The sequence below is a fragment of the Pelodiscus sinensis genome, chromosome 3 (genome assembly GCF_049634645.1).
Source record: "Pelodiscus sinensis isolate JC-2024 chromosome 3, ASM4963464v1, whole genome shotgun sequence".
Classification (NCBI taxonomy): domain Eukaryota; kingdom Metazoa; phylum Chordata; order Testudines; family Trionychidae; genus Pelodiscus; species Pelodiscus sinensis.
In genome coordinates this window covers 10,762,891-10,781,461 of record NC_134713.1, presented here as the reverse complement: position 1 = coordinate 10,781,461, position 18,571 = coordinate 10,762,891, and the positions used below count along the sequence as shown (strand labels likewise).

Sequence of the window (18,571 nt, the reverse complement as noted above, 5' to 3'; positions counted from 1 at the left end):
TAGCTGTCCTGGTCTGGAAACTTATCGTCTTGCTCATTCCTATCCAGTTCAAAGTAGCAATCATCAGAGAACACTAGCTAATGTAGCTTCAGTGCATTGTGTTTACTCAGCAAAAGATACATTTGCAAATCTGACTGAGTGGAAAGTATAAGTTACTGGTTACTGTGCTTTGTGGATACAATGTAACAAGAGTTTCCTCTCCCCCCCCCTCCTGCCCCAAGATTTGAATAACATTTATAATTTAGCAGTTAACTGAAATGATGACATACCTACCACAATGGAAATAAAATGTATGCTTATTTATAATAAAGCTTATTTATAATGTGCTCCAAGCCAGCATTATGAACTGTCTTCAAAAGACAAAGTAATGCTGGCAGAAAGAGCAACTGAGGTCGGAATTAAGAAGGAAAGAAACTAACTTGTTAAAAAGATGCTCCTTCCATCCTACCCTGGGATGACCAATCAGGAGGCCAATATGATGCAGAATGGTAGACTATGAGGGGGTTTTGTTGTTTTTGAAAGCTTAGGAAATTACACACACAAAACAATGTTAAAAGGTTGAAGAGTCAAGCACACAAAAATGAGGAAATGCTAGAACTAAGGTTTCCTGTGCATTAATTCAACCTCCTTGTGCGCATGCACTAAGATACAGTTCTTAATTATATGATCATATACTGTTTTTTCCATAGGACCCTGCCTCATTCTGTACACAGGAGGATGAACCTGCTCTGGAGATGAATCAGGGTTGTATAATGAAGGAGGCTGTTGTGTAGGGCCCTGCCTCATCTGTTATTGCAGAATTTAGAAGGAACATCAGGAGTGAGATAGGGGAATGCAGAAATGGATAGGATGATGTTATGGTTAAGGCAGTTGAAACCTTCCCTGGAGCACTGGATTTTATTCCTGCCTATGCCACGGAGTTCCTGTGTGACCGTAGTCACTTAAATCATACTTTTCACAAGTAGTGTGTTCCTCATTTTCTGGGCACATAACTTGAGACCTGGAAGTCTAGTTTACAAAGCGCTGAACACTCAGAGCTGCAGCTGAACCAATGAGAGCTGTTCTCTGAATATGTGAAATGCTATTAGGGATGTAAAATCCCATTTAATCAGTTAACCAGTTAAGTGTTACATTTAACCAGTTAACTGATTAAACTGGATCTCACGGGCAGGGGGCTGTTCCAGCCTGACTGGGCCCACTGTGCCGCAGGCTGCTCTGGCCAAGCTGGGAATGCGCAGACTGGGCCCACAGCACCACAGGTGGGTAGGGAGCGTTCCCTTCCCCCGACCCATGGTGTGTCGGGCCAGGCCAGGCCAGTTAACTGGTGACTCCCTAAATGCTATAATGCTCACTACTCAAAAAGGGGAAAAAAAAACCCCACAAAAAAACCAGTTCTTAGTCATTTTAAACTGGGTCCCAAAATTAGCTGAAACTTTTGACCTTGATCTCTGTATTTCAGTTCTCTATTTGTAAAAGGGGAATAATAGCTGTGCATCCCATATGAATGTTGTGAACATAAATTAATATCTGAATAGCCCTCAGATACTACAGCACCTTAGAAAATCCCTCATGAAAACAGTATGTCTGTCTTCACAGAACAGTTTGAATAGCATGCAGCAAATAAAGGATGGGACCACACATTGAACAACAACGGAAAAAAAAATATTGAATGGCTGCTCATTAGGTGAGCACAATCCATCCTGTGCACTTAATGAGCATTCAGAAAAAGAAATAAGTAATCATATAATTAAAGACTGTACTGTAAGGCATGCATAGACACCAAGGGCCAACCGACAGTAGTACAGGCATCCTTAATTCCAGCACATTCTAACTTTTCAGTGACTGACTTCACCTTACAATGGTAATGTTGTAGTTTTTTTGGGTGATGCTTAATTTAAACTGCAAAGTTTATGTATATCTATTTATACATAAATTAGGTGCAGTCCTCAGGCTCCTGGCAAGATGCAATATGGCCCTTGTCTCCACCAAGGCTGGGTGCTCCTGAATTAAGATGTACCTTTTATTTTAAAAAAAAAAAAATCATTTGCAGCAGTTTACTGTCATTGCAAAACAGCATCAAGCCTAATGCAGAGCAATAGTGCCCTCTTCTGGAGGACACTGAACATAACCACCATTCAAGTATTAATGGGACAAAGCTCCCTAGAAGGAACTAAGGGTATGTCTACACAGCAGAGCTATAGTCAAATTAGGCTGCGCAACTTCACCTACGTCAATTGCGTAGCTTAAGTCGAAATAGCTTAATTAGGCTTTTGGTGCTGTTTACACAGCAGGAAGTGGAAGTACATTCTTCCTTCGACTTCCCTTACTCCTCGTGAAATGAGGGTTACCATGAGTTGAAGTAAGAAGTCCTGCAGCTCAACATTATTTCGAACTAAAGGCTTGTAGTGTAGACACGCTCTTTGTTATTTCAGAATAGCATTAATTATTCCAAAATAACACCGCTGTGTCAATGTTCCCTAAGGGAACTACCACAGCGCAGCACAGTCACCACAGATGCTACCTATGCCAACGGAAAGGATTCTCCCCCCTCCCACCCCAGCACAGGCAAGCCACCTCCCCGTGAGGCGGCAGCTGGGCTGAAAGAATTCTTTAGTTGACGTACTGCTGGAGCTTAGGTTGGCTTAATTACATGGTTCAGATGCGTGGATGAAGGTAGGTCAGCCTGACGTAGTAGAGACTAGGCCTAAGTAGTTACAGATTTAAGTGATCTGCTTTGCACTCTATTTGCTTGGTACAGGTAGTTGGAGAGCCTTCACTACCAGCAACAACAGATGCGCTGATGATAAACATTGACGAATGTACATAAAAAATATCTTCCTTTTATCATGGAAACATATGGTGCCTGCATTATTTAAAGGGACACATTTAGGCTTAAAATTGTATTTGAAATAAATCAGCTTCCCTTGAGTGTTACTGATACCACACACTCTTTAAAAATAATTTCAAGCAAATCTTATTTTACACTATCAATGTTGTGAACATTTTGCACTTACTATTTGTATGCATCAGTGTGTTTTGTACAGCAACAAAGAGGAAGAAACAGGGATTATCTAATGGCTCTGAACAGAGGAGCTGAAAGTCTCACCAGGCCCCTGGACAAGGTGGGAGAGAGGGGGACTCAGTGGTCCCAGAAGGGGTGGGAGCTCAGGTGGAAGGGACAGGGATGGTGTCAGCCAGCCCTGCCTGCATTCTCCTTCACAGGAGCAGCAGGATTAAGAAAAGAGACTAAAAAAGGGATGGAATGAAAGGAAGGTTATAGCCTTGCAGATTGGGAAGGAGGAGCTTAATGAAGAACAAGGTAGCAGGAAAGAGAACACGAAGGCAAAAACAAACAAAAAACCCAAGGGGCTAATGAGACAGATACAGGAACAGATGAGAACATAGAAGAGATGTAGGAGAGGGAGAGGAGTTATGCACAGCCTTGAAGCACAGGACAAGCTTGTATTTGATGCTGAATGTAAGAGTAAGCCAACAGAGGGATTCAAGGAGGGGAGTAATCTAGTCTAGCAGATAGGGGATATAGAAGATTCTGGTCCTATGTGCCTACTTTTATGTTTGTGCTTGTGTATTTTGCTGGATTGGGGCCTGTGGATGCAGCATTTTGGAGGAGCTGGAGGTGAGTGAGATAAGGATGTTAAAATTGCAGTTACCTGGCTAGTTGTGTAGTCAATTAAGGGCTGCTCTGCAAAGCTGCAAAGGGGTCTCGCTCTAAGAGCCAGCTTGCACTGGGATGGAGCAGTCCCGGCTTGTCCTGGCTCCAGGAGCCACCCATGCTGCAGCTTTGCATTTTAAATGTAGTAACAGCTGCCAGGCTCTTACGATGTTTAAAATGCAGAGGCGCAGTATCCCAGACCAGAAAGAGCCAGGACTGCTCGATCCCGTCTCATTCTGAATCCAGCAGCCTCTCTTCGTTGTAGCTGACCCTGTCCGCCGCGAAGAGGCTTCTCTGGCACCAGCCCCTTTTTGCCGCAGACAGGGCTGACTGAGGCCAGAATCGCCCCTGTGTGCAGCCATCACTGGCCGCTGTGAACAGGAACTGCTGCTGGAGCAGCTGCCCACAGCAAGCCTCAGCCTGCAGCAGCTTCTACGCCGGCTCCTCCCAGCACTTGGCTCCTGTTTCCCCCTCCCCCTTGTTACCTCTTATAGAGGCAGCAAGGGTGGGGTAAGAAAGCGAGTAGTCGATACTCCACTCAACTACCTGATAAGCTTAAGCTAGTGAACTAGTCAACTACTTGCTAACATCCCTACAGACTGAGACAACAGCAGGGGAAGCCACTGTGCACAACTCAGACATCTGCAGAAAAAGCAATTTCCTTTTTCTGCTTTCCAGGCCCTAGTGCAACGCTGAAGGATTCAGGCTGTAGACACCACAGTGAAATTTTGAAATCCAAATGATTTCCATTAAACTGTTTCTCTTGCACTCTCTTTTTTATTCTAAATTTGCTGAAGAGACGTTTCATTTGTAGTTATTTTTTATTTTACACTTGTACATAAAGCCTAACGTACATTCCAGGTCCAGAGGTCCCAACGTGTAAAAAAGCCTGAAGGTTCCTATTTAAATGGACTGGAATCATTGGAATCCACTCTCTTCCCTCCTTTTCTGGGACTTATTGTCCCAGGCAGTCACTGAATCTTGTGAAGTTCTTGGCCTCAACGAGAGATTGGATGTTTACTGGATAACAACAATAACCAGGGTTATAATAGTTAATGCCAAAAAAGCTTGCAGAAGGGAACCTGAAGTATCAGGCTTCTAACGCTGTCCTCTTTTCTCCCCTAACAGTAGAGGATAGCAGGCAATTTAAACTACAGAACATCTTTTGATGCTCCAAAGCTCCTTGATGTTCTTTTCTCTGCAGTTCCATTTGTGATAGCTGAGTCCATGACCTAGTAATCTGTAAATAGGTAGAAACAATGAAAGCTGGTATTAAAAAGAAATCAAGTGAAAAAACAGAAAATTGATACTCACCTCAAGCCTTTTTTCAAGTGATTCTATTCTGTCTTTTTTGCTGGCCAAGTTAGCTCGTGTGTAGCGGTTCTGTCCTGGTAGGTACAAAACCTGGCTATAGCATTCTTCCCACACCTGGTTATAAGCCTCACTTGAGAGCTCTCCATGTCCCATTCCTTGCTTTACCACTTCCATCTCTTGTGCCAATATATCCTGGGCCTGTTGGAAATTATGAGAAATAAATTACAATCATAAAACACAGACCACGAGAAAACAACTTGTTTTCAGTCCTTCAGAGTGCAATTTTCAGGGGTAATTTCTCTTGCTATACAAAAAGGCCACATTAGAATCATAGAACCACAGCGCTGGAAGAGACCTCAGAAGGTCATCAAGTACAACCCCCTGCTCTAGGCAGGACCAATCCCAACTAAATCAACCCAGCCAGGGCTTTGTCAAGCCGAGACTTAAACACCATTAGGGATGGTTAAGCTAAATATGAAAAGCAACACGAATGTAGTTGAATATAAATTAAACCTTGGCAGGGGGCTACTTACAATGGAGCTATTCCTCATTTCACACAATTTAACCAATCCCAACTATATGCTATACTTAATAAAAGCAGAGACAGGTTGAGGTGTCTAGCACTGATGCAAGAGGGGGGAAAAGATAAGAGCAAATTATCTTAAGCAGGGGAGAAAGATCAGCTGCTTTAGCACATACTTAAAGAAAGGAAAATATCATCATTTTCTATTTCTTGCTCTCTGTGGCACAGTTTAGAAAATCTGTTCTAGCAAGAACGGATCATCAAGTTTCCATGCAATACAGGCGACAATGCAAGAAAGAAGTCTCTGATTACAGCTGAATAAAATATAGCTTGATCTTGGAGAAGGACTTGAATGTTCTACCATTTCCAATTCAGCATAAGCAGCTTGACAATGAGGAAGGAACAGGGAAGAGGAAAAGACTCATGCTGCTCCCCCATAATCAAAAAGCATGACACAATCCATCCGGAATACATATGCCTCCAAAAGAGACCTACTGCACAAGTTCCAGTCTGTTGAAATGACCCTGGAAAGAGACATTTGGGGCATGTCTACACAGCAGCACTATTCTGGAATAACTGACATTATTCCGAAATAACAAAGAGCGTGTCTACACAGCAAGCAATTATTTCGAAATAATGGCAAGCTGGTGGACTTCTTACTCCAACTCCTGTAACCCACATTTTACGAGGAAAAAGGGAAGTTGAAGGAAGAGTGCTCTTCCTTTGACTTCCAGCTGTCGAGACAGTGTCAAAAGCTGAATTAAGCTATTTTGACTTTAACTACGCAATTGAAGTATCTGAAGTTGTGTAGCTTAATTCAACTTTTGCTCTGCAGTGCAGACATGCCCTTAGACATTAAGATCAAACTAACAAATAGATTTCAAAAGTTCCTCTCACAACCACAGAATGCTGCTACTGTTCTTGAGACAAAATGAAGTTTGAGAAATAAAAGATTACAGGGAAAGTTTTCAAAAGTGGTACTTTAATTTTAGGGCTGGTACCATGACACATCTTATAAGCGCCTGATTTTGAAGGAGGTGCCAAACACCTGTCTTCTGACAATTAAGGAGTATCAAGTTGAACATGCCAAAACTGAGGCACCAAACTCACTAGTCATTTTTTAAAATCTTTGCTTATTTCAAAATAAATACTAAAATACAACATAAGAAAGTAAGAAATCCAGTGCTCCAACTTCAGGAAAAACCCTTGATACATAACTCAACACAAAAACCCCTGCACAAAAGAATTGTAAGGTTCCAGAATTCATTGCTCTGTTGTATCAGTGTAACTCCTTCAACTTCAAATGTAGTTACACTGACAGAAAGCTGGTGTAATGTAGCAGTGAAACTGACTACTTGCATTAGCATCAGATCTGCTATCCATAACAAATGCATAAGGGAAATAAAAACTACCACGTGACATATAATATTGACAGAGTCATAACTAAACCTTTCTTACAGTATCACACAGAGGTATAAAAGGCAAACTCTGAGTTTTCAAAATGTAGTGATTCACTAGATAAATCACTGAACTTCAACCATGCTTTATAGCAACACACCATCAAGAAGACTACTTGGGTATTTCTGAAATCATCTTATCTGGTGAATCTAAGGAAAGGCTATTTAACAACACAAGCCTGTAGCTCAGAAAGAGGTGTTACATAGTTAACTAGTAAGTATATCGGTAAGCATGAGGCTTCCCAGTACCCTTACTGATTAACCTGCTGTTGCTGGTGGATTCCAGTAGTAGCCAATCATGCCAGGCTGGAACAGCTCCGGTCCTAGAAGAGCTAGCAGGCCAGGAGGCGGGACCCCACAGCTTCAGTGGGACCCCACGAATGGGCAGCAGGCCCGGAGTTAAAACAGTTAATTGTTGTAACAGTCCTAAGTTCCAGTGAGGTTAATATAACTAAATCCCAACAAAGAGTAATTTTTTTGCTAGTATCGATTTACATCCTTTGAAAAATTAGACTACGGAATTGTGAAAGCCCAGGCTTATTGGCTAATTGTGTAAACCAGGGTTGGAGAACCTTTTTTAGGGTCAGGGGCCACTGACTCAGAAAAATCAGTTGGGGGCCGCACACAGGTGAGAAGCAAAAATTAACAAACCCTCACTCACATGGCCTCTGATTGAGAAGGAGAAAGACTCTCCCCTTCTAGCCTGCCTCCCCATCCCACCTCAAGTCTCTGGTGTGCAAGGGGAAGAGCCTCCACACCAGAGTCTAGGGGGGGCTGAGGCTAATAGATTTTGTGCCCCATGGCAGGGGGAAAGGACTGGAGCGCCAGCATGGACTCCCCAATGCTGGGGTAGCGTTGTCAGTGGGAGAGGGTCTTCTCTTTTTCTGAACTTCTGTCAGTCAGGGAATTGTTTTTTCCACACCAGTGAGTGACAGAAGATTTAGTGACAGAAGTCCTAGTGTAGACATACCCTTACTTAAAGGTTATTGACACATCCTCAATGGCAACTCTCTCATGGAGCCAACTCCACGGTTTTTCTTCTGACCTGCCAGTCAGTCACTTGGCTGTGAAGTGAAACATCTGTAGCCATTTAATAAATTTACTCCCAGAACCAGAGAGATCTTGATATGTCATTTTGGTCATACAATGCAAGTGGGAATGGAACTCTGAAATTTTCTTTGTTTCAATTGCAGCCAATTCTGCCTACCTAGCACCCCCCATGTCCAGGTAGCTATGGTTTAAACTGAGTTGCTGCAATTGCAGATCATATTGATGTAGAGTAGTAGACTTGGCAATGGCCTACATCAAATGCTATAAGCCTACAGCCATATTAGCTATAGTCTATTTTGAAGCTGAGTGACTAGATGAGAAAGGGGGATCAAAAAGGTTGAATTATTATTTTCTAGGGATGTTAAATTTCAATTAATCAACTATTCGATTAGTTGATAAGGGGGAGGTGAGGCGCTTACTATCCTGGCTGCCCCTCTGCCTTTTAAATGTAGTGGGCCCAGAGCTCTTACTACATTTAAAAGGCAGAAGCACAGCAGGGAACATGGGGTGAGCGGGGACTTAAGTAGTTCCTGCTCACGCCATTTCCCCACTGTTCCTCTACCTCCCCTGTCCCCCTCCCGAGACAGTGCTGGGGAGAACTGGCTTTTAAGCCGGCTCTCCCCCGCACCGGTTCCTGCTCCTTCCCCCGCCCTCCCCCCACTCCTTGCTGCCTCCACATAATAGTTCACTCTTCTGTAACTCCTTTCATGTGAAGGTCTCAGTGCACTTTCCAAGTGTTACAAAACACATAAAACAACCTGTGACGTAGGCAATGGAGGCTGGAAGACAGGGAAGTCTGCAGGAGTCAGAAAGCCCCAAATTCTAACCTGGGCTCTGCCACTGCCTCATTGCATGGCTTGGAAAATTCACTTCATCTTTCTGTCTCAGGTTTTCCCATGCACAAAATGGGTAATACAAGAATTCTGTGAGCTTTAATTCATGCCTGTCCCGTGCCTTGAATATATATAATATAAAGTGGTATGCGTTAATTATTACTACGTTTATAATCAGGGCTTGACGAACTGCGGCGAAAGCCGCTCGTCAGCCCCGCACTGCGCATGCGTGCGCCGCCAGTAAAGGGGACGCTGGGCTGAAATCTACTCACCATAGGCGAGTAGATTCAATAGACTGTCAAGCCCTGTTTACAGTACATGGATTTGCTTCCACCTCAGCAGTGACAAACAGAAAAATTGCCCGCTAACAGTGTACAGGACCACTACACAGCCAGTAGCAGATGGGAAATGAATAATATCAGCTCCAATTCAAACTTGAGGGTAATTTAATTTCATGGAACAGATTATCATCATCAAGACGTAATTTGACTTTAGCCACTTCTGGTAGGGGCTCCTATAGAGCTTTTATTTACTAACAGACAGGTGATCAGGACATTTTATCCAAAGGACATCACCTCCAACCACACAGTGCCTCCTAAAACCATGTTGGAGCACTGGCTCAGTTATAACCTCCAAGGAAAAGTGCCACCTGCTACATCATCAGTAACACTTCCTGCAACACCTACATGCTGTTTGGAGATTTCCCATTACATTTCATTCAGGCTTGAGCTTGTTTTCCTTGCAAGATGGCAGAAACATAATACCTGGAGCCCACTTGTCGCTAATCATGTGACACACCGTGCCTACCTTCTTGAGTTCCTCTTTGGAGTACTTCTCATACTGATTTTGTTCAAGGTATGTCATATGCTCTGCACTGTTGGTTCCAAATCCTGGGCCTTTCCCCTTTTTGGCCCCTGGCTGCTCTCCATATGGGTGATGCAGCAGATCAAAATGAAGCATGGTGATCATCTCTTTCTTTATCAACTCTTCACTTTTCTGCAAGTCTGTGAGAGGAGGCTCTACGTTCAAAGGTCTCAGAATCGTTTCGTTCACCTAGCCAGAAATAAAATATGTTCAGAAATGTTATGTATTATTAATGTCATGTTAGCCGAAATATATTAGTACAATGCACACAGTAATGTTGGCATTTAAAACGGAGCTGTGTGTAACAGATGATTAAAGAACTTTGTACCAGCAGAGTTACCTAAAAAACACATTTTATTTTCAGTTATGTGTATGCAACACCCACTGATTATATCCATATGAAGGCAGAAATTGGCCACAAGATGACGAAATTAGCATACTAACGGAATGATTTTATTCATTCATGATCCAAACTTAGCTGTATTACGCCTCCTGTAGCTATTGTTTAAAAGAAAGCCAAACAACTATTCTCAATGTCGCGTTAAATCCTCTTTTTCCTTTTTACAGCATTTGGATCTTACACCATAATGAAAGACGCTTCTCTTACTTACTTCTGCGGGCCTTGGCAGATCCTTCTGAACAGCTTTGTGCATCCGCTTTAGCTCCTTTACACGCTCTGCCTCTCTAATCGCCTAAACAGATATTTCAAATGTTAGTCCAACCACAACAGTCTGATGCTTCCCTCTAATACACAAAAGATGCATGTCACTAGACTATTGCAGAAGTAGTATTTGATTTTTGTTGTTGTTAACAAAAGGCTACAGCAAGATACTGTAAGAGAATGGGGGAGAGCACTCTTGCCCTGCTCCCGCTGCCCACGTGGCCGCTTTTGCCACCAGGGGCAGGACGTGGAGCAGGAAGTGCATCCCTCCCTCCCCCTCGGCAATGGCAGCTGGCAGGGACTCCGCACTCCCTCCCTCCCCACCTATGGGGAAGGAGGGGGCAAGAAGGAGGAGGGAGTGCACTGGCGGGCAACAGCCTCTCCTCCTGCCCAGGTGGCAGTAATGACCATGCTTCCTAGGGGCAGCCTCTCTGTGGGGAGTGTGGAGGTGGGGTTGGGTCAAAAGGGTATTAGGTGAGTATGTGGTGGGTTCACAGGGCAAAAGTGTTGGCACAGGCTGTAAGGGTCAGAGGTTAAAGGGTCAAAGGGCATAGGGATGGGGGGTCAAAAGGTGTTAAGCACTGGGGAGCAAGGGGCTGGGTTGGGGCTGGAATGACAAGTAACATTTCACTCATGTATTTGCATATTCATTATCTCCATAATGAATATATAAATAAAATGCTGCTGGTCTGCCAAAAGTTTATGAATGGGTTTGCTGGTCAACAGCATTAAAAAGACTGGGAACCACTGCTTCAGAAATTCCTCCTGCCCTTTGGTTTCCACTCATGAAATATCCACTGGCTCATCCAGCTTAGGTTCCTTCCATTCTGCTGGCAGGCCCTTCCTTTTTCTCTTTATGAAATCGAGGGACTAAGTCTCTGCCTAAACTACAATGATGGAAATTTCAGAGGAGGAAAGTATAGGGGGTGTCTCACACTTTCCAATACACAAGGTACAAATAAAATGGAGAGGCATCTCTGTTTAAAACAGGAGTGGGCAATAACACAGCTGTGATTGCTGGTACCTGTGGCCATGCAAGTAAGTATAGCAATGGGGGCCTGCCAGGAGCTAACTCAGGCAGACTGGATGCAGCCTGCAGGCTGGTATTTGCACACCCCTGGTTTAAAAGCTATGGGGCGGTAACTAGCATCTCCTAAATTTTAATCCCTGTTTTGCCACTGCCTTGCATCTTAAAACAGGATACCAGCAGGCTCCACATGGATGTGCAAGAAGAGAAAAAGACAAAGAGACTTTGCCCAATGTACTTGCACAAGTGACTGCTGGACACTGGAAAGGCTGAAAAGGATAGCAGGCTTTGTCGGCTACTTAGGGACCAATGGCCATTAATTAATTATTATTATTATGCCATTTTTCCAAACACCAGCCAGAGAAGGGGTGTGTGTGTGTATGCAGGCAGGAAGTATTTGCTACACCTTTCCAAACGCATAAGAGCCGCCTCCTTGAACGCCTTCCCCTCAGTGCCAATAGAAGTACTGTTTCTTTAAAAGCACAATGCCGCCAAGCATCAGGTCTTGAGCAGTGCACCTAGCCCCTCACCCGGTTTTCCTTCACCCACAAAATGAACACAGTATTACTTATCCTGGTATTTATACCACACATGTATCTGGACACTTGCTTCTCACAGAGCTGTGACTGTTACTTGGTAGTTCTTTAAGGCTGTAAAGTGTAGGCAAGTGGGAATTTGGCACTCAGCATATTTTGATTTCACATGGCACTCCCACCTGTTTACGAGCATCCACATCAGCAGCATCTTCTATATAGGTATCATCCGTTTCATGTTCCTCAAGTTCCTTCTCTGCATTTTCCGGTAAAACAATCTCAAAGTCATTCTTTGGGGCAGGAAGGCCCATAAGCCCTAGACGCAGATGCTCACGAGTCTCTCTTTCCTGTTGAAAGTTCATCAAGTTTTAACCATTCTAAATGCACAGAGGGTTATATTATTTAGTATATTTCAATTTTCCTAAGGCACTAATAAATACAGAGAAAAAGTACACAGATTCCCTTCTACCAATTTTAGCCAGCTATGCAGCCAACTTATCAGAAAATGTAAGGAAAAAAGAAATGAAAGATAAACATTATTAATCCACATTCTACAAAGGACGATGACCCCAGAATTCATGCTCTATGAATATACTCTCCCAAGGCCTACTGAAGGAAGCTTCCCTGAAATCAGCTTGTGAAAGCTTCAAGGAAAGGCATTCAGAAAAAACAGCCATTCAGTGCAGGAGTACAGGACAGGAGTGGCTCCTATTTTTCAATGTCAGTTTTAACATAATACTAGACATTCAAGATGACATGCATTTCATTGAAATTAACAGTCAAAACAGTTTTTCCGTAGCCTGGATATAGGGCTATTTCTGGAGAATTGTCTAACCAGAACATTTCTTTGCAGATATCATTTCTCTAGAATTGTAATGTAATGGCTCACAGATCTGGGAACTATGCTACTATGATAAGGACTAAAGCACAAACACTTCTGGAAACAGTTAGGAAGCTGAAGTTTAATGATTCCAAACTGAAGAGCCAAGTTTACCCTTGAAAAGAATGAGCTGGCACTGAGAAACTCACAAGAACTCCAAAATACATTTTGTCCTTTAAGCTAAGAGAAAACTTCAGATAGTAGACTAAAAAGAGCTATTTCCTTCAAAAGAACACACCAAGCACTTTGGAGTGGAAATCCTTTGCTAGCCCAAAGAGAAACACTGGAGCCTCTGGTGGGAGACATCCAAAACCACAGTACAGGCTTCAGACTTTGCCACATAAAAGGAGCTCCTGAGGTAATTCCTATATAGTTCTATGCCCTCTTACACCACATCTATTTGATGAGATTCATCTGGCAGAATACCCAGCAATGGAAACATCTGTTGACAAAGGTGATGAAAGAATCTGAAGCAGACTGCTATGTTATTGGGCATTTCAAGGGCTACCGCTCCTAATGGGTAAACTTTAAAACCTCTCTACTTCAATTATGTCAACAGGGTACCCAGATGAGAAAGTCCTATATCTAGAATTGGCAGCCAAGATATGTGGGATTTGAGGGTGGAGTGCGATTACAGGATAAATGAATCTTTTCTTGGGACTAAGTATTTCCTGTTCCACTTGAAAAGTACAAGTGGGACTGAGGCCTACTTAAATCCAAATGTCTTCATGTGATGGAAAATGTTGGAGCTCTGACTGGGTATGCTCAAAGCTGTTTTTTCTTTTTCATATGTGGTGAGATTTTTGCTTTTTAAAGTGTATCCCTGATGTGATGAAAATGCAAAGATGTAATTTTATTAGGTCATGCATGAATATTTATAAGTAACTGGTAACACAAGTGCTGTACAGGAGATGAAAATGAATTTCACATCTCAGGAAGTTAACGGAACTTTCTTCTTTCTCTCACATGTACTACTTACCAGTTGTTTTGCATGAGATGGATCATTGAAATCTGTCATTCCCTCTTCTGGATTGATGTTCAATTTATCTCTCAATGGAGTCCTACCTGGAGTTGCTCCAACCACTGGTTTAGGAGTTATTCCACCACGAGGGGTCAAACTTTCTGCTCCGTGAGATGGTGTCCTAAAGAGTTAAGTAAATTTGATATTTTAATCAAAGGGCATCAGCTCTGAAAGAGTTTGAATGCTTTTTAATAGTAAGATCCAGCTAAATGATCCGATTTTCAGAACTTTTTGTAAAACCATGCAATCTGTAATGACAGCTTAATAAAAGTGGATTCTTTCATAGAAGAAACAATGGAAGATGCACACACACACTGAGAGAGAGAGAGAGAGAGAGAGAGAGAGAGAGAGAGAGAGAGAGAGAGAGAGAGAGAGAGAGAGAGAGAGAGAGAGAGAGAGAGAGAGAGAGAATCTATTACTCTTCCAAAGCACCATATTTAAGATGCAAAGCCTTGCTATAGCCTTGCATCAATATATTTAGAAAGATACTGCAATACTCTTTGACATGAAAGGATAGGGACTTCATAAAACACTTAACATGTCAGAATGGCAAAGGCCATTTAACTTACCCTATTGATTTTATTTAACCCAGAGCAAGCTTTGTTCTGGATGCACAGATAAAAAATAGAATTTTCCACAGGTGCCAAAAATATTACAGGCCTGAATGTAATGAAGTAACATTTTTAACTTAGTTTTTGGAGGTATTGTTATAACTAAAGGCCCCACGTATTCTGCAGAAATGCCACAGATTGCCCCGGTGTGCAGGAAACATTTCACTTAAAAAGGCTTTTAAATGTTCAAACTTGCTCTGCAGATAGAATAAATAATAACAAATATTTAACCCATCTTAAAACTGTTGATTTAAAGGTTCTGCTTTGTTTCTTTGCCTCCTTTCAATAAGAGACATTGTATAATGCTGTTTCTAACATAAGAATATTTTTAGTTCATTTGCTTCTACTTTCTCAAGTATAATAAACAGAAGTAAAATTAAAATTTGAGCTGAAAAACTACAGTCACAAAATATATGATGTCTAATATTTTCCAGTTCCATGGAATATGGCATTTGTGGGATATATGTTTATTTAGGACCTACTCTAAGAGTCAAACTAACAATTCCATTTCTACATTTCTACCACTATTCTAACAATTCCATAGTATTTGGATTGGCAGTACAAATATATATAAAATAAAAACATGGCAGTTTCTCTCTCCAGCTGAAACTCAGATGTGATACTTAGGAAATATTAGGATCAGATGTTATACAGAATGCCACCGTCAATATCAAACATACCAGTTCCTGAATTAGTATTATTAGTAGTATTATTAAAAGATCATAGAATCATAGAAAACTAGAACTGGAAGGGACCTCGAGATTTCATCAAGTCCAGTCCCCTGCCCTCACAGCAGGACCAAGCACCATCTAGATCATCCCCAAGAGATGTCTATCCAACCTGCTCTTAAATGTCTCCTGTGACGGAGATTCCACAACCTCCCTAGGCAACTTATTCAAGTGTTTAACAACCCTGACAGTTAGGGAAAAGCTTTCTAATTTCCAACCTAAACCTCCTTTGCTTCAATTTAAATCCATTGCTTCTTGTCCTACCATCAGAGGCCAAGGAGAACAATTTTTCTCCCTCTTCCTTGTAATAGCTGTTTTCAAGTATCTAAAAGGGTATTATGTCCCCTCTCAGTCATCTCTTTTCTAAATTAACAAGCCCAGTTACTTCCATCTTCCCTCATAGGTCATGTTTTCCAGACTTTTAATCATTTCTGTTGCTCTTCTTTGGACCCTCCCCAATTTCTCCACATCTTTCTTGAAATGTGGTGCCTAGAACTGGACACAATACTCCAACTAAGGCCTAATCAGCACAGAGTAGAGCAAAGAATAACTTTTCATGTCTTGCTTACAACACTCCTCTTAATGCATGTTTGCTTTTTTTGCAACAGTGTCATATTGTTGACTCATATTTGGCTTATGGTCCACTATGATCCTTAGATCCCTTTCTGCAGTACTCTTTCTAGACAGTCGCTTTCCATTCTGTATGCATGAACGCTCACATACAGATGTGAGGCTCAATTTGACAAAGTGACAAAGAAAGAGGTGTAATTAGGTCTTTAAAAAAAAAAAAAAAAAAAAAAAAAGCTAGTATTTGCTGTAGGACAATAATCCAGTCTTGTTATTTAGAGTACTGTAAGAACATCTACCTATTCTACCATCTCTGAGTAGTTTGCTTTACCTGAAGGGTGTAGAAAGCACTGTATTTGGAGTCTGAACAACTTGTCTCTGGGGAGTCACTCCAGAAAAGTCACTCTCATGGAGGGGGGTATTAAGACCACCTTTCAGGGGGGTGTCAACATTCGTCAGAGCCATCAAGTTCTGGGCTTCCTGTGAGACAGACAATATACACAGGACATAACACCAGGATTTCCATAATCAAACACTGTTATGCAAGTTTAATAGACCTAGTGTTAAACTATATATGGATGCTGAATAGTCATTTAAATTTGAAAGTAGTTTGTTGAAATTATTTAAAATTTCCTAATGTTAAGACATATACACTGGCCACTTACACATCTTGCAATACAGCTGAGTACAGGTTGCATCTCTATAAACCAAGGCTATGTGGTCCGGCAACATCCATTCTAGGATCAGAGAGTCTGGGCACACTGCAGAGAGGGGAAGCCCATCCTGCTGCCCAGCTGGGCTGCCTGGGAAAGCCAGAAACCTGGGGGGAGGAGGTGGCACAACAGGGGTGAAGGGCGGCAGCAGTGGGGACAGAAATGACCTCCCAAGGACTGGAAAGAATCCCTCATCTGGAACCAGTCTAGTCCCGAGGGTGCTGGACCAGGAAAGTTCAACCTGTATTTTAATCTTCCTGACCAATTACTGTATAACACAAGAGTAAAAGTTACAACAATGAGGGAGCTGATTAATATTTCAGTTTCCTTCAATGTGGTAGATACCACAGCTAAGATTTTCCAAAAAAGATCCGTGATTTCTGACATGCAATTAACGACACTTTAAGGACTCTGATTTTCACCTGCCCTCTGAAAATCAGGGCCCTTTAAAGGTGTCTTAAGTTCATGCAAAATTCATCAACATCATAAAGCCACATCTAGATATGATAAATCACCTCTCCAAAAGACAGTAGCTACACTGAAGAATGAATTCTCCCATTGACCTGGAAGTGTCTACACTAGTGCTTAGTTCAGCCTTGCATGGGGGTAAAATTTTTCGAAATCCTATGTGATGGAGTTAGGTCAACTTAATTTTGTAATGAAGACCAGGCCTTAGTCATTTTGGAAAATCTTGGTACATGCCTGAAATGGGTCCTTTAAGAACCTTTTCTTCTCACAAAGAACAATTTTATCCTTTGGTCATAAAGAAATCAGACAACCCTAAAGGGTAACAGGAGATTAAACAATTTTGTACAAGGACTGTAACTGTAGAACACAATCTCTCTATTCTCGTATCTTTCCATGCTTGAGACAGGTGGTTATTCCACCCCATGATGAAGTATGTAATCACATGGGGGCGAGATACTGCAGGAACAGGTGACCATCAGTTCCTGAGAGAAGTGGGAGCCCCACAGGGTTCCTCCCCTTGCTGATATACTGCCTCCCATGTATTGCCAGTGCAGCTGGAGATTAATCCACTGACAGTGGCACCACCTTGCCCTGGTCTGCAGCAGCTTATCTTCACCGAGCTTATGGTACTGGTGGATCTAGGAGTGCCATGCTCTGCCTCTTCGGCCAGACCTCCTACACATGGCTCATGCTGCCCTTGCCCACAGTAAGGGTGCATCTAGACAGCACCCTTCTGTAAAAATTAGCTAAGCAATTTGCGGTACACAAATTACGTTGCTTATTCCAAGTCCAGGTCAAAACAGCTTATTTTGAAATTTGGCGCTGTGCAGATAGTGCCAAATTTCAAAATAAGGCAGTTTTCTGACAAATCCCTTAACCCTCGCAGAACAAGGGTTACAGGAACACTGGAATAGCGCACCCACTATTTCAGGAAATAGTGGGTGCATTTAAAGACATGGCGTTGCTATTTCAGGATACTTCTAAAACAGCACCACAGTCGAGACGTACCCTAAGAGAGTTACCTATTCTCCCTGTCCACAAACCTACTGCTTATGAGTCCTGCTCTCTTCAATCCAGGGCCTCTCAGTTTGTGATGAGGTGGTGCTACAGTGACTATGGGTATTACAATTCCCTACGTAAGCAAGTTTTATATGAGAACTGAGAGATCCCACAAAAGGTGCTCTGTGAAATTAAAAATAGTACTTTTAACATTCAAGCTCACAGGTATATTGATCAAAGCTCTTCTGTTTTATTAGTTCTATTTTTATAAACTATAGGGTTTTCACTCTTGTCGTGTTGTCTTAATAAACTCTGGAGTGGCACAATTGTTTTTTTTCCTTTGCTTAGGGAGGCTTGCTATGACAAAGTCTGAGAACTCTCGCTCTCAGATAACACAGAGCTTCTTCTGTATATTAATTTTTTACCTGCAGGATCCTGTCCTGTGCTGCTGGCGTTTTGGGTGTTCTAAGGGCGATGCTGTTGTTGGTGACATTGTATTCAGACAAAAGGGTGCTGGAGGCAGAGTTAGTAATTCCAGATTCTTCAGCTGTCTGACGTGCGATCTCGCTGGCCTGGCCTACTTTCACTACTTCCTCGAGTTCTGTATCTGAAATCTTTCAAAGGAAACAAGTATCAAACAGTGAGACAC

General features: G+C 42.2%; 1 protein-coding gene across 1 annotated transcript in view; it reads right to left on the bottom strand.

Annotated features, from left to right (window-relative positions):
* Nucleotides 1-18,571, bottom strand: part of CDC5L (cell division cycle 5 like) — a 43,492-nt gene that overhangs the window by 12,447 nt on the left and 12,474 nt on the right. The window contains exons 8-14 of the mRNA XM_006120665.4: nt 18,348-18,536; nt 16,074-16,222; nt 13,795-13,957; nt 12,118-12,282; nt 10,326-10,406; nt 9,658-9,903; nt 4,988-5,185 (exon numbers count right to left, since the gene is read on the bottom strand). Of these exons, the coding sequence (XP_006120727.1) occupies nt 4,988-5,185; nt 9,658-9,903; nt 10,326-10,406; nt 12,118-12,282; nt 13,795-13,957; nt 16,074-16,222; nt 18,348-18,536 (1,191 nt within the window). The remainder of the gene's footprint in view (nt 1-4,987; nt 5,186-9,657; nt 9,904-10,325; nt 10,407-12,117; nt 12,283-13,794; nt 13,958-16,073; nt 16,223-18,347; nt 18,537-18,571) is intronic.